The following is a 23,916-nucleotide window of genomic DNA, read 5'->3' as shown; positions in this document are numbered from 1 at the left end:
ATAAAATCATAGAGTGGTTTCGGTTGGAAGGGACCTTTAAAGGTCATCTAGTCCACCTCCCTGCAAGGAGCAGGGACGCCTTTCAGTAGATCAGGTTGCTCAAAGCCCCGTCCCACCTGACTTTGAACACTTCCATTCAGGAGTACCTTGCCTCAACCTTGCTTTAATGATATTATAGCCCAGGGCACCTGATACAAATGGTAGCTGTCTGTAAAGAATTGACTAAGAATACCTTAAACTCCTGTCCACTTCTCCTTATTTGCTGAGTTTGAGCTGCTTCTTCTTACTGTGTGGAAGTTTATGTCATGAACAAATTAATTTTTGCATCAGCGTTTGCCAGCTGGAGGTAACAAACCACAAGCAAGCTTAAAGAGATAGTTTGTGCCACCTGACTTGCAGCAGCTCTCCGTTCTACACTTAGTTTTTAACTAAAATAAATTAGTTGGAACCATCCTCTTTGTTAATCTTAAAGCCCAGTTGCTGTAGAAGACGCTGCTCGGCTCTTCATGAGCAAGTAGAAAACAGAACTGATGATACGGAGAACTGCTTTTTCTCTTGCAGGTGGTAGTTGCAGGCAGAGTTCCTGGCAGGGTACTCATTCAGAACACGAAATAAAAGATTCAGTTTAATAGTTTTAGGAGCTACTCAGTTTAATTCATGCATCTGGTTTTTTTTTTTTACTCTTCATAATAAAAGCTTTGGATATTTACATGCAGGAATATTTATTAGCAGGAATTTTACATGACTTGAAAGATGCAAGTGCAGAAATATTAATTGTAAGAATATGCTGAAATACATGGTGAAATATCACAGAGTACATGAGCCACATTTCAGCAAGTAGAAAAGTAAAGGTTTCTTGGCTAGTAAAATGAAATGAGCTCAAGGGCAAATCTATTGAGCTTATCTGACTGCAGTTCTACTCCTTTCAGAAACTGTTGCTGTACAAAGTAATTCTAAAGGTCAGGCTGGTTTAGATGAGACTAATTGAATTAATTTTGAACAACAGTTCATTCTCTAGAAATTCAGCTCTTTAAGGAAGGGAAGGAAATAAACAAACATACTCCTTAAATTCACTTATGGATTATTTGTATGTCATATTTACAATATCTGTATTTTTATAGATTGCATTTCCATGTAGAGGACAGAACTCTGAAGTGCAAGGTCAAGACGAGATCCTCTGCTGGTGTAAAAATGCGTAGCCACTGCATTCAGGACAGCTGTAGCAACAAACAGCCTCCTATTGCAGCTCGGCCTTGGCTTCTAAACGATGTGTTAGTGGCTTTGCTCTCCTGTCTCCTGTAAAATACTCCATTAGCTGTCATGGATTTTAGCATTGCCTTTAACTTTCCAAGGACAATGGCACTCAAGGGGGAGATTCTAAGGACGGTGATTCAGGGTACCATTGCTGCTCATGGGAAGTACGTAGATGAATTTCTACAAGCCATGCTGAGAGTTTTACCCTGGAAATCATGTTATAAAATCTTCAGTAGCTGAAGTAAGCAATAGCAACTTTCTGGTTTCTAAGGCTTTGGATACAGTTGGTGAGACACCTGTATGTCCAGAGATTCATATGCAAAAAAAAGCAAAGTTCTTCAATTTACTGCTCTGCTTTATAAAGAATACCTGAATTTTTTTAATTTTTTTTTTTATCAAACAACAGATGTGTGACATCTGTCAAAGCTAGTTAGACTAGAAGAAGCATGGGAAATGTTGATTAACTGAGATGGTGTCATGGCAGCTTTGCAGGTTGTGATACCTTACAGCAAAAGAAAACAGCAGGATTTGTGATAAAATGCTTTGGTTTCTTATGTCTCTTTCTTAAAAAGGCATACCCCACAAAATACATACAGCTGAAACAATTTAGCTCTGGTTTGAAATGTTCTAGAAGAATCCTTGAAAATATTTTTTTTTTTGACAGCTCATTCCCAGTTGGCACATTGTTGTGATTCCCGATGCAATTTCTGATTTAGTTTGGGTAGCCTTTGACTGGGATTTTTGGGTGTGAGCTGATGTTTTGTCTTTAGAAATGTCCCGTGCACACTGTGAGGCAGACGACTTTATTTTGTAATTACGCTGAGAGCAAATGAAGGGAAGGGTTGGGTGGCCTGTGGTCTGTAGTACTTCAGGGGTCTGAAGACTTGGCACTGGGTTCCCTGCAGAGCAGCCACATTCCTTGGTGGCTTCAGGCAAGTCCCGTAGTCTTTTCTTTGCTTAATGGTGCTTCCTTGTCTAACCCTTGCCTGCTGTGTGCCTCCCTCTCCTCCTTCTCCCTCTTTACTCCCCACCCGCAAGCTGTTTAGCACCTTTTAAGTTTTAAGCAGTTCAGTAGTCACACTCCTTTAGGTGAGATCACTCAAGTGTGGAAGGTAGGAGTTTCCACAAGCCTGTGCTGGATCAGGACCACAGACTGTAAACTCCTCCAAATCCTGGGATTGCTCCCTGTTATATGTATATTGCTTTGCACTTTGGTCCTAATCACATTTCCAGCTGCTTGTGTAACATCAATAACTTTCCTGCCTATGCATTAAATACACAGAACACACTGGAGTACTGCCACGAATGCTATCTGAAAGAGAAACTGTGTTGCAGATTGATTTTTGAAGTGTGCTGGAGCTCTATTTTTAAGATGGTTTCAGTTTTCAAGATGTTTCTCGATGGATTCTACAGCCTTTCCAGCAATCTCAGGGCACCTCCGATGTGTAGTATGGAAGATGGGCAAGAGAGGAGAGAACATGGATTCTGGCAGGGAAATGGAGTAAGAGCACGTGCGTGTGTGGATAGCATACAAAAAGGAGTAGTGAGGAGCCTTGCCTGAATCACTGTTAGCTGAGAGCTCCTACATAAAGACAGAGTTTCTGAAGGTAAAAGAAAAAAAATAAAAAAAAAGAAACGCCGCAAAACAAACAAACAAAAATCTGAGGACAGTAGGAAAACAAAGGAGTGGAGCTGTGTGGAAGAACACTGTTCTTGCCGTTCAGAGATAGCCCATCGTATCTTTAAAACTTTTAGCTACAGTTAAGCTTAGAAGTATGAACCATGACAAGTGGATCATTAGTGTTGAAAATGTCAAAGCATTGAAAAACTGACCTTTATATCCCTTCAACAATTAAATTATGAACTTCATGTTGTATGCTGACTGTTTCCACTGCTGGTAATTAAACACCAGTGCAGTATCAATTTTAAAATGCCGCAGTTTCTTGCTGTGAAGTTGAATCCAGACCATGACTTCTGCCACAAACACTCTGCTGATACCTGCAGTGTTGTTACAGCAGCAGTTCCCATTCAGCTTGAAGACAAAACTGCACATCTGATAATTGTTTTTTCTTACTCTAAAATAAGGAGAAGCATGATTGGTCGCATGCCACACAAGAGATGGGGTATGACATTGCTTCATTTCGTATGATGGCTGTGCTGCTGCTTTTATTTTTTTGAAGGGGAGAGGAAAGGTCATGTTGTATTAATGGAATAACATTCTTCTAATATGCCTAAAGTGCTTGAAAGCCTATGCATCTAAAGCTCCTTATGGGAAAGAGAAACACTGTTGCTTTGGATTAAGTTTAAACCTCAGGAGAACAGACTTTGAAGACAAGTTTTGTTTTGCTTTCCTTACTCTCCTGCTTTCCACAACAAACTACTGATTTTTAATTCAGGAGCTTCCTTCGGACTAGGAAATAACAGAATTGCAATTTTTTTTTCTCACTACTGGTGCCAGCAATATGGAAAAACACAGTACCTTGGGACAGCAGGTGGCAAGTTGGCACCATTGGCGAGTGCCAGATATTGGAAATGAACATCTGAAAACCTGAATTTGTCCCAACATAGATAAAAGAAGAGAGTTCACATTCTTCTCTGGTTATCCTCTGGAAGCACAAAGTGTACAGCACCTCCAAATGCAAGGGTTTTTAACCTCATTCTTGCATGTCACCTTTCCTGCTAAGACTTCTGAGTGTTTTGGCTTTAGTTTTCTTTATTTTGGTGACTTCTGGTTTTGCCTCCTTTCCTGAGAACTGCTATTGTTTTGTCTTCCCCATTCATATTCTTTTTTTCTTTCTTTTTTGCTGCATGGAGACTCTCTGCTGTACAAGTGTAAGTATTCTTTTAGCTCTGCTGTTTCTGGCCTACTTGTTTATGTTTTTGTGCTCCATTTGCCTCTGTACTGCCTTGTGAATCTCCTGGGAGACTGTAGTGCCATCCATCTGCACCTACAAATGAAATAACGTTTCAGGAATGAGATTGGATTTTACAAAAAGGTTTAGCTAGCATAGCGTCTGAATTTAAAGCATCCCTTGGTTTTAAGACCAAACCAAAGCAGAGTGCTGATGTCTGAGGTATAAGCACAAATGTTACTGCTCAGAAAGAAAATCTATTGATTAGGTTTTATATTCAAGCATCATCCAGCTTAATGAAAGAATGGCTTAAAAATGGGCATAAAAATGGGCTTTCTTGCCACTAGGGTGGAAGAGATGTCAGGTTATCTCAGTTTGGTCAATTGTATTTTATCTGGTTGAATCACCTTGAGCTTTTGACTGCTGTTTTTGTGCTTGTGCATTTTCAAAGCCGAAAACTCATACGTTATTTTGCAGGAAGGAGGGTTGAAGGGAGACTGATTGGGGAGCTGAATTGCAAGAGGGAGGGCGAAGTTGTTTATTAGTTTATTTGAAATATTTTGAGAAGAGAGTGACAGAAGAGTCACAGAGCATCCCTGCATCTAATAGGATTGAATACAAGTTACTTTGGAGGAAGATAAAAACATGGAAATGAGCATATCCCTCAGCACTGACAGTAATTTCTATTATCTCGTATTATAAAGGAATGTGGAGTATCTGAGACCCTGTTACTAAAAGCACGTTGTTTTCTGGCACTCAAAACAAAGTGATTTTAGTTGTTTTTAGTTCCCAAGATACTAGTGTTTCTTCCACAGTTGGTGATACAATTTAAGAAAACTCAAGAGAGCTCAGATAGTTTTGTGAGGAAGGAGGTCAGAAGGGAGGAATATGGAAAAGTGATCATGGGAAGAGATCCTGGGAGTTTAAAGTTAGCTTGGAACCGTGAGAGTGTCTAACTCTAAACAAGCCCTTATTTGGGAGAACGGTAGAGGTTTGTTGACGCCCATCTGCTGCAGAGGGGTACCTTTGTAGAGCCATCTCCAGAGATCTTGGTGGCATAAGTGCACGCAGACTTCCAAGGGGGCCTCTGAAGACCCAGAGGTGCACTTAATCTTTTTATCTATTCTGCCAGGCAGCCTACAGTGTGCTCACAGAAAAGCAGGCAAAACAAGGGAGAAGTTCAGGAGGTGGTCTGCTAGAATGGAAGGTCCCTGGAAGATGTGGAAGGAGTTGATATTAACAGCTATTCCCCTGTAAAGACCCCAAGTGAAACATGATGCAGGAGAGCCGCGTTGTGCTTGTGTGGCCAGAGGTGGTGGGAAGGCAGAAGGTGCGCATCTGCTGAACCTTCAACTGTGGGAAATGGGGCTCAGGCTGGGCTGGGGAGAGGCAGAGATCTTTCCTTAGGAATTCAGATATCTCCTATGGTAATAATATGTGCTCTGCTGCTGTAGCATACTGCACAGCGTCTGAGATATTAAGCTGAGATTAAGTCTAATATTTTGTAAAAAAAGCACACTGGCCTATTTAAATTAATGCTTTGACCTATTTTGCTCTGTATGTGATCTAGAAAGTTCATTTGGCAAGAAGCCTTTCATCTGTGCACTTCCTAAATAAGCTAGAAAACAGAAGGTTTTCAAATAAAAGTGTATGTGTAGCTGTTATTCATGCTGTTAAAGCAAATGGGAGGCATCTCTCTTTCTCTGCCTTTATCCCCAGCAACCAAGCTGCTGATGGATTGTGCCAAGCTGACAGTAGGTTGCAGCAGCGATCCAGAGACTGGCTTACGGTCATCAGCACAAGCTCTGCAGGGTCGTCTGGGGACATTTTCTTGTCTAAGAAGGAAGATGAAATCATTCTGTTCCTGAATGTCAGGGATGTCTTGGAGCGTTTAAGTCCCTGCACAGGACCCTCAGATCTTTCCCTTGTGTTGTTTTGCATTGGTGCCCTGGGCCGATGTAGCTCTCCCCTTGTCTGTGTTCATCCAGGAGCACTCTGAACACTTGGCCGTGGCTGTGAAGTTACTCAGTGATTGTCTCCCCTCGGCCTTGTTTGCTATCCTGCTTTCTGATCTTTCACACATGAGTTGCTGCATTATCCTACTAGATGTAATTTCCAGTTGTGGCACCGAAAAAAAAGGGGCAAGCAGACCAAAATGCATGCAAATACACATTAATAAGAGAAATGGATACAGCTGGAAATAAAACCAGGGGACTACTGGTAGTCACTCCTAATGGTCAGCTGCTTCAGCCCTTCCTTATGTGAGGTGTGGATGCCTTTGGTTGTTTCAGGTTTGGGTGATGGATTGGCAGGTGTCAAGGTGTGCAGTTCAGAGGCTGCCCAGCTACCTACTAGTTGCACAATCCACTGCAATTCTGGCTGAAAAAATTCAGCACCTCTCCGACCACTTGCCATCAACTCCATTGCTTTTAATTTGTTGGCAACTCTGAAAATAATGTCTGACCTTTTGGTGTAGTAATACTTCGCCTGCTTATTAGCTTCAGGGTAAGTCTGCTCAGGTGGCAAGCTATTTCCTGGCTGGTCTTGAAACTATTGTATGATTTACTGATGCTTGTCAAATGTGGAAGTGGAAACCTGCAACAGCTGAAGGTATCTTTTTTCCCAGCGATGTGCATGGCAATAAAAACAGAGCTCTGTTGCCCGGACAGTACAATCACTACTCGCTCTGTTGTCTGCAAGTCCTTTTCTGATCCTGAGGAGATGGGTAATAACTTTCCTGTTAGGAAAATCTGTCATAACCCTGAGCATGTGAATAATGACGTAATAATGCTCCTGACTTAACTTTGGATGGGAATATGAATTCAGTACACGCCAGTCTGTGCACTGAACTTTCCGTTCATTAAAAACTAGCAAATGTTTACCTTAAATAATTCATTATTTATCTGAAATATCAAGGACAACTATGTCTTTTCTGGCTCATATAAAATTGATACTATTAAACTTGATTAGCAAATCTGTTAATGAGTTGTGAGCTGTACAGCTTCTTGACTGACACCCCGAATTTGAAGCCACTAGGCTTCAAGACTAGCACGTAAGTGGAAATATATGGATGTCACTAAAGGCAGCGATATGACTACCACAAAAGGAGCCCATATTTGCAGAAGCTGAGTCATTTTAACTGTTTAGAAAACCTGCAGGTCAGCTTTTTGTTTGAAAGTCTTATAATGCTGAGCTATGTAAAGAGGTTATTGGTGATGCACGCATTTCCTGTAGCAAAACTGTCTTACTTGCCATGCAAAACTTCAGAAGACTTCAGGCAAGAAAATAAGGGCAGCTTTCTTCCAAAAATAACAAAAACTGGGTCTTAAGTCTAGATATTTGTGCTCTTAAGGCACCATACTCCTTTTTCTGCTAATGTGAAGATGAGAAGAATAACTTTCAGTAGCTCTTTGAATGTATGTCAAGGTAACTTTCCACCTATTCTCAGTGTACCTAAAGCCCAGGGAAGTAATGTGTTTTACTGGAGATATTCCTAACACTTACACAGTGTTTTTGCTTTTTGAAGAAGGGTTGTGTGCTCCAAAACTGTGTTTTCCTTGGTGACCTGTGTAGTGGAGTCCAGAGGCATAGATAGCTGAATTTTAATCATTCCCAGTAGGATGTTGCTAACAAATGAACTCAGGAAGTGTATTTCATATCAGAAATAAAAACCAGAACAAGAAGGAGACTATCCCTGGTATTGTCACTAACTGTGCAGTACTGGACACAGTAATTAAGCTTTCTGTGCCTCATGATCTCAAATGCAGAGGTGAAGTTTTAATAGTTCCCTTTTTTTTTGCAGTTGGGGATCAGTGAGTTAATGCTTGGACAATTCAAATAATCGTCCTGTGTACAGCCTACAGTTTTAATAGGAAGAATAAGCTACCTTCCTGGTTCTGTTCAAAGTCAGTTGAACAAAATATCAATTTAGAAAGAAGTCTGAATGTTTCAGAAGAGGAGGAAAAAAAAAACCCCATTCCCTCCCAGTGTTAAACCAAATCAGATCTTGAAATGATACATAGGCTTGAAGAACTGATTTGTTGGAAGGAAAAGGTGTTCTTTGTCATTTCTTCTGTCTGCTAAACAGAAGAAACTGCTAAAGTAATTTCTGTTTTGTTTTATATTGATAGATGACTCCTAAATCAAAAAGGAAAAGCATCCACAGTAGAATGCTCCGGCCGGTGTCCAGAGCATTTGGTAAGTGAGAATTTCTTGAAACCTTTTTGCTTCTTTTGCTTGCCGGAGATTCTTCTAGGTAGTTCTCTTTTGAAAAGCACAGGTGACTCTCCCTCTCTCTGTTTTGCATTTGAGGCCCACGCTGATTGCTTTGTTTTGTGACTCTTCTAGTGTGTTTGGTAGTAAATATTTGTTCACAGTGCTCTGTCTGCTCACAAACATGTTGTGGCTGAGTTCTCTAAATGTGCTTACAATTATTTACCACAAAAGAGAGGAATGGCATTGTCTTTTGTTTTAAATAGCATGTTAAGTCTAATTAGAAAGTTTTGATTTCTCTTAGAAATGGAATTTGATCTAGATAAAGCACTGGAAGAAGTACCTATCCATATAGAAGACCCACCATTTCCTTCCAGCAGGCCAGACAAACGAACTTCTGGATTCATTTCAGAGCTGCCATCAGAAGAAGGGAGAAAACTGGAACACTTTACAAAATTAAGGCCCAAAAGGAATAAAAAGCAGCAGCCCAGCCAAGCAGCAGTGAGTCTACGTTAAAATATCGCTGGTGATGTCGTCTGTCGATTGCTTTTTGCCATAAGTCAGGTCTTGCAATGTAATGATGATAACTGTTAAAGTTTTAAGTAGTTGCTTATGGCTTTTAATTTTTCTTCTGGTGTTCATGTCTTTCAGTGTGCAATCCCTATTACAACCTTTTTGTCTTGTTTAACACAGCCTAAAACCAGGATATGTTTTATCCTTTTTTAATTTGCTTTTGTTTTTTCATGAAAGCAGTTTCTGGAGATACTTGGAGCTTTCACAGGAAACGCACAAAATATCATGAGACTTTTCAATTATATTGCAAGGGTTTGTTAAGTCTTAATCCTTTTTTCTGCCTGCATTAAGACATAGTAACTTGGCATGAATTCTTATTTCTGTCAGCTCTCAGAGGAGCTGCTCTGTGACACCCAGCTTCCCACAGCTCCTTAACTAAAGATGGTGTTTGGGCCAGCAAATCTGCGTAGTCACAGATCTTCTTTTCATGCTGGAGCCTGCCTTAGAAAAGCAAAACAGAAGAGCACTGTCTGTCTACGAAAGGCATTGGTGTGAACCCAAGTATATGCGTGTGGGGTTCCCACAGTTCCATTTCCTTGGCATACCACATGAATAAAGATTTATTTCTGTGATGCTACGTCCTCGGGGTATGTAAGGACAGATCTGAAGGACTTAGAGCTATCTCACAGCAACAGAGCACAGCTGATATGATAAGTAACCCTTATCAAGGGGTGGCCGTTGCTTCTCTGAGTTATGCTGCCTGGTAATGAGTGTCTGTGGCCTCTTCTGCTCCCTGAGGATTGTCGGCAGAGGAGGACCCTTGAAAATTTCCCTAACACTGGGAAAGATCGGATCAGGCAGCAGATAAGTGCTTTTTGCACACTTGGAAAAGGAGAATCCTTCAAGCAGAGGGGATATTCAAGCCAGCTTTCCATTCCCTTGCACTTCAGAGGTGAGGATAGAGGTGTCAGACACCGCTGACAACACAGAGTTGGTCTCTGTGTTGTAGTGAAAACACATCGGTATTTACTACTTCCAATTCCAGTTCTGCAGAATGCGCCTCTTTTCGCAGTTACTAAACTTGCCTCTCTTCCAGACTTACTCGGTGCATCCTGTGTCGTCTGCACAGAGGTGGGGAAGGAGTCAAGGTACAGGACAAGTGCTCTGCTACTACTCGTAGAGCTAGGGCATACAGTGTCTTGCTCAACAAGCTTACTTCTTGTAGAGGAGGAGTGTTACTTCCCCTGGTGGTGGATTGTTGTGGAAATGCTCATCCATATTGAATTAATTAGGAAATTAGGGGTTTATTTAGTTGCAGAAATTGAAAGGAACTTTTTTGCTTCAGCTCATTTGTCCCTGTCTTGTTTTTATGGACCATTTAATTGCTTACTAGTTCTGACCTCATAACAAGTCTAAACAAATTTTTGAAAGACTTAAGATGTTTGCTTTGATGCTTCCAAAAATGAAAAAGCTAAATTTTGAAGGCCAGAGTCATGAGTGGACTGTGACATTGTTTGCAGAATTGATTTGCTGCTGGTTTTGCACTTAGAGAACACAGAAAGTAGTGGTTAGGAAAAGCACTTGGAATGTGAGAGGCAAAATCTTCACCTTTTCTACCACTTAAAGCAGGCCTGTTGAGTTGTTTGCTGTTCCCATTATTTCCGTTAAGTAATGGAAGGGATTTCAGGTGATCATAGCTGTACTTCCCTGGTTTTGCTGGAACACAGGTTTGTTCTTTTTAAGCTAAAAAAAAAAAGTATTAAAAAAGGGAAAAATTGAGAAAAAAGGGAGAAATGTAGACTTTTAACTTGGGACAGGTGGAGCATAAAACATGAAATAAACCAGAGCTCAGTCTTTTACATTAACTTTGATTACTAAAAGGCATTGCAATAAATATCTGTAAGAAAATCGTGTACTTTTTGGACCTTATTAAGCTGTCAACATTTGTGTACATCTTTAGCACATTTTTAGGAACTTGCTACTTTTTCAGAGGCAAACTGGGGTGGTTTTTTTGAGATAGATCTTCTCTTTTGCTGTAGATGATTGGATTCTTGCATTGCTTCCCCTTCAGAAGATGCACTTGCTTTTGATATTTACACGTCTGTTCCTACTATCTGGAGGGCTCCAGTATCAATGTTAAATGGTCTCTCATTTCTGTTGACATGTTTCAGTGGAAATGTCAGTCTCAACTGGTTTTTGATTGAGAAGGTAAATATTTACATTGAGACAACCAGCACTGGTGTAACCAACCCAGATGTCAGTATATGCATTGCTGCCTAGTGTCAGATATTCCAGCTAAACAAGTTCTCTGCAGAAAACTCCAAGGATGACAGAGTTGGAAGTCTGAGAAGTCATTGTGCTGCTTAGAATAAAACTGTTTTTTACAGAAAATATGCGATTTGACTGGCAACAAAGCAGTCATTACCAGATGGGTTCTTTTCACATCAGTATTACATTGCTACAGCGGGTATCAATAAAATTAACTATTATCTTTGATAACAAAGTAAGTACTAGGCTTCTGACAAGGTTCAGCTATGGAAAGTAAGAAGTTTCATGGATGTGTCAAAGCATTAGTTCTTATGCAATCTGTTGTCCTGGCTTAATGAGGCTGAGTTTGATGTTAACAGCAACTTTTAAGAGTATTTGTTTTTCTTTTCAGAGGCATAGAAAAGAGTGTGTTTTCCAGCTGAAAAGAGAAGCTAGGATTACTCTGAGTTATCATGACAACTAGGAGGTTCCTTGATTTAAATTGTTCCAAATTATAAACCCTGCTGTTTTGTGACAGACTGATTCCTCGTCATTAGTACTACCGAGAACACAACTGGGTTGGGTCTTGTGAAGTTCTCTGTCAACACCTAAAAGGTTTCCATATGGCATTTAAATTGGAGGAAATCTCTCTACTGGTAATAGAGCTTTTCCACATCAAAGTCACATATGGGAGCTAGACCACGTGAAAAATCCTCACAGAAGACCGCGTGTTTAATTTTCAGGAGACTGCAGAGCCACCAGCTAATCTTAATAGAGCATTTGTAGTTGGCAGGTAAATCAGCCTAGTTTAGATGCCTCCAGTCACCCACATTCAAAATGTGGACATTGAAACCAAAGAAAGGGACCAGGTTTGCGAAAATCTGTTTGATTCCTGATGTGAAACACCTGATTCTGTATTTAGAGTCTCTGCTTTTAGAAGTGCTGGATTGAACTAATTATAAAAGCCTCTGTTAGCCTGCTGAAGCTCTGTTTCTAAATCCAAAATCCAGAACATATGTTTTTCTCTGAACAGGGGAAACAACTAGATTTTTAAAATACTTTCTCTTCAGGTCCCCACCTGATCAGGTTTTGTGTTTTCCTTAACTACTTTTTTTTTCTTTTCTGACTGAACTGGTACTCTATTCTCAGAAGCCCGAGGCATTTGATTCCTGGCCTGATGTGTTGCATTATAGAATTTATTGCTGGTGTTTTGAGTTACTTTACGTTTGATAGGACATCAACTGTCCTGACTAAAGGGGGAATTCCAGAGAGTTTTTCATTCTGTCAGGTGTCTGCTGGAGTGCCTCCAGAAGGGGATCAGAATGGCCTCATGGGGAGAGTGGATGAAGGCGTGGATGAATTTTTCACCAAGAAAGTGACAAAAATGGATTCAAAGTAAGTTCATTTTTTTTTTTAGTTAAGTTTAAAAAAAAAAAAAAAAACCAAACCTATCCTGATAGTGGGGCAAGTAGCCCTTCTAAGTTGTATTTGATTTCTGTTTCCAATATCCAGGGTTGCTGTTGTCTTAAGTCAGAAAATACCTTAGTCAAGACTTTGGGAATTCAATTACAGTTCCTTAAAAGTGACTACTTTGAAATAAATTGCTTTAATATACTATATGCAGGGGATTAATGACTAGTGCCTATTTTTATAATTCAGTTGACTTCATTTTACCCTTCAGTAGAGCTCATTAGAGCTGGGACAGAGCTGTGTGTTGGTTGAGGTTCTGCTCTCCAGGGCTAGTAGTACACATGAGTGTCTCTGTCTAGGAAGGACTGTTGTTGGGCAGTGTTTTGAGAGATGACAGTAGACTTATGTTGTTTTAGAAATATATTAAAGACATGTTTGACTAATTTGTAGTATTCCAGATATAGGTAATATGTTCATCTTAAAGATGTCTCCTTCAGCTTTGTATAAGAGTTATACAGCTTATGCAATTGCTTTGTACCTGGTTGTACATTTACAGAACTATGCAACTAGATGTTCTTGCATTCATGCATGTTCATACACATACACACACACGAATACTTAAATAAATAAATGAGAAAGCTAGGGCAATTTCCAGACAGCTTGGAATGACCCTTTCTGTGCTGTATGTGACACCCATTAAGGAAAATGTTAGATGTTAACTGGTACATAGCTGTGGCAGGAAAAGCAAATGTTTTAAAGTCACTGTAGGTTATAAATATCTATAGTGACATGTGAAGCCATGTGTGATATACTATGTGTAGTGGTAAAATTACGGTAGCTTTGAAAAATGGATTAGCCACATTGAGTTCAGGGTGCTTGCAGACTACTGCATTCTCCTGTGCTTCCCTTGGGCGCCTGCCAGCTGCTCGTTTCAGATGTCCTTATGAACTTGCACGATCCCTGTGTACCTATCTTTGGCCGTGCCTGTGGGTAAGGATCTTTGCTCCATTTGGTGCACCAGTGGCTTTCTCCAGTTTGACTTCTCGTAAGAAATATGTTATGTGCCCAGCTTTCCCCTCAAGTGTGAATATTCTGCTTGTAAGATGCCTGTAGAAAATCTTAGTAGCAGGTGGGTTGTTTTGGGGTTGGTGGTTTTTTGGGTTTTTTTTTTTTTTGTTGTTGTTGTTGTGGTGGGTTTTTTTTTGGGGGGGCGGGCATTGAGGATAAGTGTCTGCACTATAAAGGTGGCCTCTTCATTTTCCTTATTGGAGAGAAAGTGGCTGTGCCAACTAGTTCCTATTTCAAGCAGGACCCTTAAGGGACAAGGTCCCCCAAAAGCTGTGTGAATCACATGCCTGGATCAGTTGTTCTCCTTTTCCTAATGGGCAGATAAAAACTGGAGGTAGTGCACTCTGGAAACAAAGCAGAGTGAAATTGTCTATGTGTAGACAACTTGCACAGCACTCTACTGAAGCAACACCTCAGTGGTGTTGGAAACAGCTGAGTGCACAGTGCAGATGAAACGGCTGCCTCTCTTCATTATACCATGCATAAGGCAGCACAGGAGTCCACAGGAGCCTATAATCAATGTTAATTGTCCAGTTTTTAATTTAGAGACAGCAGCTAACGATTTGGCCTAGGGGAATGTATGGATCATATAAAAGATTGACTTTGCCCAGGAGAAGTCATATTTAAAAGAGAGGGAGGAGAGGGGTGGAGGAGAGTTTAAAATATGTGTCTTTTATTAGGAGACCATCAACTAAAACTTCAGACAGCAGTGAGCCCAGTGAAGCAGGTGATGAGAAGAAGAAAAGGGACTCAAGGAAGAGTGGTTTCCTTAACTTAATCAAATCAAGAGGCTCCAAATCAGAACGTCCTCAGACTGTCTTGGTGGCAGAGGAGCCCTCCTCACCCAAGGTTGCTACAAAAAGTCCAGCTCTTGACACAGGCAAGAAGGAGGTAAAGCCTGCAGAGCAGAACGGTGGTACAGAACGATCCGAGGAATTAAAGACACCAGACTCGCTGGAGGAGGCACAGGCAGACGATGTGGCAAAAGCAGAGAGGGGTGACAGCAAAGGAAGTCCACAAGGAGGCCGGAGGTATGGCGTGCAAGTGATGGGCAGTGGACTTCTCGCAGAAATGAAAGCCAAGCAGGAGAAGAGAGCAGCCTCTGCTCAGAAGGTGAAGGCAATTTGATTTCTTTTGAGTTGTTGAAAAAATGAGCAAGAGCTAGATGTCTTCAGGGGATGTGGGTTGGGTCTACAAGGGTTGGTGGCTGGGGCTTGACACGGTCCTGCTTTCCACCAGGGATTATGGTGTTCCTGTAAGAGGATTGCTCTCTGCTGCAGTGGTTGAACACGAATACCCTGGCCAAGGACTAGGCTGCATATGAGGAGCAGGAGATGCACTCTTAAGCCTGCACTTTCTCTCCACTTGTGGAGGAGGTGACATTGGCTCTTGTGCTTGATGTCAGGCCATCATAAGCATGGAAGAGGACATGTAATTGTTTGCATGTATTACAGAGTAATTTTGGGCTGATTAGTAAGCACAGTTTGGATGTCTCCACTCTATATGATGCCTGGTTTGTTCACGTGTAATGGAAGCGAAGGTAAAGCTAGGACAGACTCCTTACTGTGTGCCCCCTGCACACTGGTACCTCAAGTGTTTTGGCAGAGTTAACTACAGGGGTAGCTATCTGTACTCTTCTCTTTTGGACGATGATGTAGAAAGGTGGAGAGATGTACTGTATTTTAAATTATATGTTCCATCCAGAGAAGTAAATCTGGCTTCCAGGCACTGTTTTACAGCTAATCAGCTTATGCTTTTTCTGTTGCACTTTTTTATTTCTATGTTCTTTTGTACCACGGCTAATTATTTTTATGCCTTTGATTTCTGTATTTCAAATACTAACACTCAAAGAAAATAAGCATACTTTAAAAAAAAAATAAAAACAACAATCTATTCCCAATTATCTGTCCAGATTCCCTTCACTCTCTAATTTTCTCCTCTGTGAAGTGTTCATGCTGGGCAGGAGCTCCACTTCACTTTGCAAGTGTGCGGAGTGGAATATAGTGTTGAGTTGCTCCAAAGCGCTTTGTGCCAACCTATTTTGCCTGATGCCCGTTTCCCACTGAACTCCCCCATTGTCATCCTCTGCTTCCTCCCAGCTGCAGTTGGCAGGTTCTAAAATTACCAAGGGATCAGCCTTTTTTTCACTGCTTTCTTCCTCTTCAACGTACAGGGCCCTCAGGTGCTATCCGTTCCCCACCGTTATCCCCCATAATTTGGAATGTGTTACCTTACAACAAGCTCATCTGCAGCTTTGCTGTTTTTCCTTCCTTTAACACATTGCAGAATTGTCTTGCTGTGACGAGCAAGGCACCCAAAAGTTCATTTTTACCTTTCTTCATTGTCTTAAAGTGCTTGCCATGATGTCTGAACCATTCCTGCAGACACTGGGATCTTCTAATAAGCAGAGTGAAATTAACACAGTAGTCAATGGCTTATTAAGGGGATCCTTGGTATAAAAATTATTTTTCTCAAGAAATGACTAATTCCCACCTTTCTCAGTGGTAGTGAGTAGTGCCCATAAATAGTCTCATTGATTTCTAAAACACTAAGTTTTCAAGTTAAATGCCATATGATTTTAAATAGCTTGCAAAATACCAACCTACTCCAAATCATATAATTTTTTACAACTGTATAATTTTTTTTTTATACATCTTGTTACAGCAACAAGAACTCTTCAAGTTTTTAACATTTGTCTTCTAGAGTTAGTTAGATCTGGAATGATGTGACTAAGGTAGACTATTAGCATGTCTCTTTTTTTTTTAAGTGGGGAGAATATTTGATTGATGAGCTTTCATAGCATTGATTGAAAACTTGAATTTCATCTGTCAAAGAGAAAAATCGTTGCCTTTTCCCAGTATTTTTTTCCACCTTTTGCTTTTTTGCTGGTTGGAAAGGTTAGCCCTCTTCATTCAGGTTTAATTATCAAGAAAATAGAAAATAGTCTTATTGATCTTATTTTTGTTAGAATTTTTAAGAATTTATATTTATGGAATGCAAAAGTAGATCTTTTTATTTTTTTTTTAAGAGTGACAAGAGAACTGAGTTGAAATAGGAATCTGTACACAGCAGGGCACTGAGTTATCCATTCTTAATGTTGTCCAGATCACACAAAATTGAACTGCTGTTCAAAAGAATTTTTCACATACTTCATCCTAGATCGCAATATTGAATAATTTAGTTTTGCGCTTTTATTCATGATATTCATGAAAGTGAAAAGTCATACGGTATCCTGATGGTTGAGCTGCAGGACAGCATCCCACTGCTGTTACATTGTTTAGGATGTGAATGACCTCGACTTCCCTAACATCTTCAATTTTATCAGAATTCCAGTGTGATAGAAAATTGTATTTTCCTTTAAGGTGCAGATGGCTGCTTATATTCTGAGCTGTTTTATGTGAAAACAAAGCCAGAAGGAATTTACTATTCCATTCATACCCTACCACAGTCTTGTTACAGATACAAGTGATGAGCAGGTGCACAGTAGATGGAAAGATGGTAAACGCTTTTTTGTTTTCTTTTGCTTAGGATACAACATGCGAATTAGCAGTAGAGATGAGTATTTGCAGATTAGTGTTGCCTCTGGGTGTACATAAAAAGATCTTTTAGCTCCATCTAGTGTTTACAGACTGGATTTTTAAATTCCTCAAGGAAGACCTATGAGCAGAGCAAGATCATCTCTAACCTGTTTGTTTACTCCTGATGGCACCCAGCTCTGCAGTATTTCCCAACCTCACATGAATTCCTATTGAAAGACTGGTCATTGTTTATCTGCATGATAAATTCACCTGCATTTATCTGACATGATTGACAGCTCAGCGTAAATTTTTGCAGCAAGTGTTTAGCCTTGTCTCGGGACCATAAGCAGTTTGTAATGTGTGTGTACAGTAGGCAGGCAAACATGCTAACATCCTAATTGCATTTGTAAGTACTACACTAATAGAAGCCAGCACTGGCTTTTGAACACATCTCTGTACGTGGTCATGTTTCCACGTAGTCCCATAACTAGGGAGGGGGGAAGGAGTTACAGTGAAATTAGTTTTCATACTGTCGTACAGCTCTATTAAAAGTCATTTACTGTAGCTAAGTGTTATGCATATATCTTCAATATTTACACAGGAAAATGAGTATTTTGGTGAAAATTTATGAGAATTCACATTCCGTGAAGAAATTGTTGGTAAATTCACTTCTCAAAGTGTTTTTTTCCAAGATATGGAAGAAAAATCCAGTAGAGAGCGGTATTATCTTTGAAATATAGCCAAGACAGTCTTACAAAGAAACGCATGGCTTTAGGACGTGGAGAGGTGAGAATTCAGTCAAAATATCAATGGTAGTCAAGAAACGGAAATAAAAACTGAGTTTTCACCCAGTGGTACAAAGCATGATGTTCCTGCTAGCTTTGGAGGGGACTTTGTTTTGTCCGTGTGAGCACCATAGCTTAACGTTCTGACACGACGAGTCATTGCATTTCTAGAGTGCTTCTGACCAGAAGACTTTGTTGTTTGGCTTACACCTGGTTTTCAACGTACGGACAGTTTTATACTTAAAACCTGTAGAAATATAATCCTTTAGAGTGGACAGTTATGTATTGTGGTAGTTTTACAGTACAGGAATTTTAATGACAACTGTAATAGCATCCTCCTTAATGCTGCGTGCCATTTTAAGTGCACACCTGTACTTAGTGGAGAGGTCAGGAGGTACTGTTACCCTGCAGGGTCTTACGCAGGAATGACAGGCACTCAGCATCTCTATCCTTTTCTTTATTTTATTAAAAAGAGGCTTTGTATATGATATGACAAAAGTCTTTGTACCTTTTCTTTTGTGGCCAGGTTGTTAGGAAAGCTATTTTTGAGAACAGAAGACTTAGTAAAATATCATCACGTAAACAAGAGTCCCCCTTTCTTTAGAGGTACTGAGCATCCAGCAGCCCTTGTGAATGGGCAGCTTTAAACATCTTTCAAGAAGTAAGGTCTATTTGTTTTTAAAGAAATCCTGTAAATATGTAGGTGCTGCAGCTTCTGTAGTTTTAAGTTATCTAAAATCAAAAGTTATTCTGGTATGCAGATGAGCATAGGATCCTTTCAGCAGTCTTATATTCAAAACCTAGATCTTCAGGAAAAAAAAAAAATCTTATTTTAAATCTAAACAAGGAATTTTAAAATACAGAGGTACTTTCGAAGAAAAGACTCTTTGCAACTAGCATCTTTAGTTTCAACTCCTGTACTTTAGCAGACCTGTGGTTTAGGTCGCAGGGTGTCACTGCAGCTTTGCTAGCTGTGTGGCAGCATTAGTTGTCACATCAGTGTCCTTTTCTTCTTACTGAGGTCTCCAAGACCTGGAACAGAAACAAGGAGCAAGAGTCTACCATTTATTACTATCACTGCTTTCTCTGCCTTATGGCTTCCAAATTAGACCTTTTTCCCTAACAGAATCACTGAGTTATATTAATTAGAGATATATTATTAATATGAGAGCTTTTCTCACTCTTTCAGAAACTTGGGAATGACACAACTCCCAGAGAGTCTTTTGACACGGCGATGAGCTCAGAGCGACTGGATGGAAGTGGTACAGGTACCTTTTGGTTTTCTTGATATAAATTCTTTCTAGAAAATTTGAAATGCCTTACCTCAAAATCTCACTTCCCTTTCCAAATTGTGTGCCTACAGTTGCTTAAGCAAAATATGAGCTTATGCAAAGTGGAAAGGATTAGAAACAAGCTTACTTTTTGTATTGTTTTTGACAGCAGTTTTCATGGAGTCAGCTCTAGGGCTGAGTTGATGGCTCAGCATTTACTCTCGTGCTTTACTCTTGTGTTCCGCATTTCACAGGAGGGAAAGTACTCGGTGCACGTGCCTGGAGCGCCTTCACAAGGGTGCTGTAATGAGATCAGCAAAGCTGAAGCTGAACCCAGGAGGCAGCAAAAATGTCTGCACACAAAGAAGTGAAACTTCTGAATGCACTGGATGACCTAAACATGACCGATTTGCAAGGTTTATAGTAGTCAGTGCAGTACTCAGCTTGAGTAGTCCTGGCTTTCAGCTGCTAGAATAGACATCTCATAGGCAATGGCCGCTGGCTCTTCCCAGGATATACCCAGCTTGACTGAAGCCAGGGCTGTCTGCAAAGATGCGGAGGCCTCTGCACGCTGCATGCATGCACAAAATTACTCCCCATTCTGTACAAAGTGGAGTCCAGCCTTGCAGTGCTTACAGTACTGATCCCCTCTGCAGCTAGTCCTGCTGTGCACGAGCCAAGGGGCCCTTGCCAAGCTATAGTCCTGGGCCCTGCTACGATGCAGCCATGCGAGTACAAGATTCTGGTCTCTGCATGTCCGTGCCCGCTTTTGGGACTGGCTGGTGAAGTGTTCAAAAGGGATTCAGCTCTGGTGGTTTGTGTGCACTGCATTCACTGGACCAAAGGAGTGGGCTGAACTAAGAAATCTGTCTGACTTCTCAACAGTGGTGCTAAATGTCCTGCAAGCATGGCATCTGGAGTTGTACAGCATACAGAAGGAAGGCTGAAAACCCAGTCCAAAATCTAAATCGAAATGTGACCATCTTGGTTGAGCAGTTCAGAAATGGATTTTGAAATTTCATACCTTTCTAAAGCTAGTTTTAAAAGACCAGTATATTGAGAGCATGCTGAACTCTAAATCAGTGCTTTTAAAGCCTGCTTATCTTTTGAGGAGGACCTTGTGTACTATATGTGTCTCCTGGTAGCATCAAACTGAAGTCAGAGGAGCAAGAGTAGTCTGCTTGGAGCGTTAGAATAGCTCGCAGTGTCTGACCTCAATTTTTCTCTGGTCCTTGTCTCTGTATATGATACATTTCACCCCCACCTCAGTGCACTGTGCATACCCCTTCCTTTTGGCCTCCAACTGTCAGTTCTTTCTTTACTACTCTTGCTTGAGAGCTCCCTGAGGCTGCTCTTTGCTGTTGTGACTACAGTTTGTCTTTGTTTTGGGTTAATTTATTTTAACTTACTGGATTCTAATAATATTAGCAGGCCTGAGGTTAGGAAGGGAAGAGAGAGAGTTAGTGGAAAATTGCTGGATGTTGCTACAGTAAAAATATGGATAGTGATGCTGAAGGAGAATAAGGTCTTTTTATTCCTTGCTTCATGTCTGGATATTGCCTGCTTTTTTTTGTATGCGCGCACACGCAGATGGAGAAATGTGTCCTGCTGTTTCGCTTGCAGCATGAAGATCTATTGCATGCATACAGACACGAGCTCTCCGTGTCACGCATTCACACAAATATGTATGCACCACACAACTCTCTATGGTTTGCCAGAGTTTAACTCCAGCTGGGCCGAAAAACAGCTGCATAAGCTGGAAAAACGTATTGGAGATTGAGTTGCAACAAACTATATCAACACTCCCTTCCCTCCCACTGCCATTAAAATGTCTGTGCTCAGCACTTTTGCAACAAGTAGGATTTCTGAATGGGAGTAGCAGGTAGGTTGAGTCAGAATCTGTGAGCACATACATGGCTCTACCAGTTACCAAGGCCACCAGTCTGCATTTCAGTTAGTCTGTAATTCTCTTCTGAGAATAAAGATGTGACATTTGTTGAAAGTCCCAAGCTAGCATACAGGTTCCAAAATTATCATGATCTCTGCTTCATAAAAGCCTTCAACCTTCTCAAAGCTGTAAAGAAGGAAAGCAGGGCAGGCATTTTTCTTGTTTGCAATCCAGTGTCCAGCAGGCCTTCTAGCAGCTTGCACACCTACATACGACTGATTTGTTGCTTGGAAGTCATTATGGTTTTATCTGTAAATACCTTGGTCTTTGTTTGGGATAAATAATATGTTGATAATCTTGCCAATGTGTGGAAACCATAATCTATATACAGTGATATTAGATAAATAAATATATTTCATAAAGAATACTTTGATCTCAGCTAAGTTTCAGAATCTCCTCTAGAGCCTACTAAAAGCAACAAATTACAAGACGTAGCCTGCTGTTCACACGTTTAGGATTTATTTTCTGGGACGAGATTTCTCTGTTGATCTTGGATAGCCAACCTTTTGTCTGTAAAGGTACAAAACAGCCAAAGGCTGCCCTTTCCACTGATCCGTCACTGCTTTCTCAGCAGGTAGGCTGTACCATCTGCTCCCAGAAGTATGAAGGGACAATAATGTCCAGCCAGCCATCGCTTCAAATATATTAAAAAGGAGGAGATGCCATTGCCTCCAAGATGCTTGAATTATGAACATGCAAGAACTAGTGGTTTTAGATGCTTTTCTTGTAGTGATTTTGAATGAAATAGAACAGAATATTTCAGTTGGAAGGGACCTATGATCATCTAGTCCAACTGCCTGGCCAATTCAGGGCTGACCAAAAGCTAAAGCATGTTATTAAGGGCACTGTCCAAATGCCTTTTAAACCCTGAGAGGCTTCGACCACCTCTCTAGGAAGCCTGTTCCAGTGTTTGACCACCCTATCATTAAAGTAATGCTTCCCGATGTCCAGTCTAAACCTCCATTGGCACAGCTTTGAGCCATTCCCACACATCCTGTCACTGGATACCAAGGAGAAGAGATCAGCACCTCCCTCTCCACTTCCCCTCCTCAGGAAGCTGTAGAGAGCAATGAGGTCAGCCTCCTTCTCTCCAAACTAGACAAGCCCAAAGCCCTTAGCTGCTCCTCACAGGACATGCCTTCCAGCCCTTTCACCAGCTTTGTTGCCCTCCTCTGGACGCATTCAAGGACTTTAACATTCTTCTTAAATTGTGGGGCCCAGAACTGCACACAGTACTCGTGGTGAGGCCTCATCAACTCTGAACACAGTGGCATAATTGCCTCTTTTGACTAATTATATGAATTATCTTGGCTGCCAGGGCACAATGTTAGGGGGTCCTCTTACACACTCACACAGCAGTGCAGCAGTGATATGTGACCTAATGATGGTGTTTTCCACACAAGCATATGTGTGCGTGGAGCATTCTGTGTTGCAGGAGACTTGATTTTATGTGTCTATTTATTTTAGTGCCTAAACTCCAGCAGACCCTTCCAGAGAGTCGGTTTGCCTCGAATAAGGGTGACTCCATCTCAGCACCGTCAGAAAAAAACTCAAAAGCTGAACCAAAGGCAGAAGCTGGCGCAAAGGCAAGAAGTTCTTCCAATACACCAACTAGCCCAAAACCCCCACTGCAGTCAACAAAGCCCAGCCTGGCAGGACGACCCACGGTGCCACAGAAACCACGCTCTGCCTCTCGTACTGGTGAGGAGCTCTCCTGGGCATTTATTATCCCTGTCTGGCATTTGTGTGGGCTGTGGAGGAGACACCCATGGCCACATCCTGAACAGAAGTTAAATGTAGAGGGACAGCTTTTTCAGTTCTTTGCTTTTGACTTGCATCCTTGTTTTCCACCTCCCTCTGCCCTAATTCAAATAAACTTATTAAAATGGTTTAATATGTGACCTGAGGAGAAGCAATAGCAGCAGCAGAGCTGTTTGGAGTTAGCCTGCTTTCACGGAAGAAGAGAGCATAGAACACTACTTCAATGTCAAAGCCCTGTTGTAGTGGCACTGACAAAAGTAACTGTATTTTCTCTAAACACCTGGTTCTAAGTACTAACGTCCTTGGGGTTTTCTGGCAGGCTGCTCTTGACTCCTTGAGCAAATGCCCGTTATTCTTAATAACCTGCACAAACTGACTGTTTCTCACTCTTTTTCCTTGTTTTGCCTTTGTTTCTTTCCTTACTGCTTTTGACTGGAAATAATTTTAACTGTGCTTTTATAACCCTCCAAAGCTGCCAGTTGAGTGACTGTTAAGTTCTGCTCTGTCCTAACCTCCTGCCCAGATATAATCTCAATATTTCCAATAGTGTGAAATATTTTAGCAGATCTCTGATACGTTTGTCTGTCCGCTATTTAATAGGCCAGTGTCACAACCCCCTCTTCCCAAAGTACAGCTACTGTGATTGAGGGGAATTAAATGCCAGTTACTGATTCCCCTGGTAGCTATGGCAAATACAGCTTATTAATTGCTAATGACTGAAAAATGTGAGCACAGCCATCTGTACGAGCCTGCAGACCTCTAGGCTTTTTCCGTAATCACTGTTGACCTTAGACAGATGCCATTTCTGGTAAGGACGAGGGGGCAGAAGGATATTGTAGCCTCTTCACTGCCCTTGATGTGTACCTGAGCATTACTTAGTCTCTGCACTCCATTGGGTAAAGTGTTTTTCAGGTTTTAGGTGGCTTAAATTTTCTTTTATTGGCCATTTTAGAAATGGTCATAAAAGTGAGGTGTGCCAGGTGAGATGCTCTTGAAGATGAGTACAGTAGGAAAGCATGGCTTATTTGGTGATGCTTAATCTGTAAAATAGGCAGTGTATTATCTCAGAATCTTAGG

At 41.0% G+C, this 23,916-nt stretch overlaps 1 protein-coding gene across 5 annotated transcripts in view; it reads left to right on the top strand.

Annotated features, from left to right (window-relative positions):
• The window catches only part of CARMIL1 (capping protein regulator and myosin 1 linker 1), a 194,852-nt gene that overhangs the window by 162,394 nt on the left and 8,542 nt on the right, over nucleotides 1–23,916 (top strand). For 2 of the 5 annotated variants that reach the window (XM_086740527.1, XM_086740523.1), the window contains exons 30-36: nucleotides 4,069–4,086; nucleotides 8,237–8,303; nucleotides 8,623–8,819; nucleotides 12,367–12,473; nucleotides 14,237–14,669; nucleotides 19,049–19,127; nucleotides 22,546–22,779. In XM_086740527.1, coding sequence (XP_086596653.1) covers nucleotides 4,069–4,086; nucleotides 8,237–8,303; nucleotides 8,623–8,819; nucleotides 12,367–12,473; nucleotides 14,237–14,669; nucleotides 19,049–19,127; nucleotides 22,546–22,779 — 1,135 coding nt within the window. The remainder of the gene's footprint in view (nucleotides 1–4,068; nucleotides 4,087–8,236; nucleotides 8,304–8,622; nucleotides 8,820–12,366; nucleotides 12,474–14,236; nucleotides 14,670–19,048; nucleotides 19,128–22,545; nucleotides 22,780–23,916) is intronic. The other 3 variants (XM_086740528.1, XM_086740525.1, XM_086740524.1) reach the window with 2 other exon arrangements.

The sequence above is a fragment of the Chlamydotis macqueenii genome, chromosome 2 (assembly GCF_036417535.1).
Source record: "Chlamydotis macqueenii isolate bChlMac1 chromosome 2, bChlMac1.mat, whole genome shotgun sequence".
NCBI lineage: Eukaryota > Metazoa > Chordata > Aves > Otidiformes > Otididae > Chlamydotis > Chlamydotis macqueenii.
This window is presented reverse-complemented; position numbering and strand designations above follow the sequence as displayed.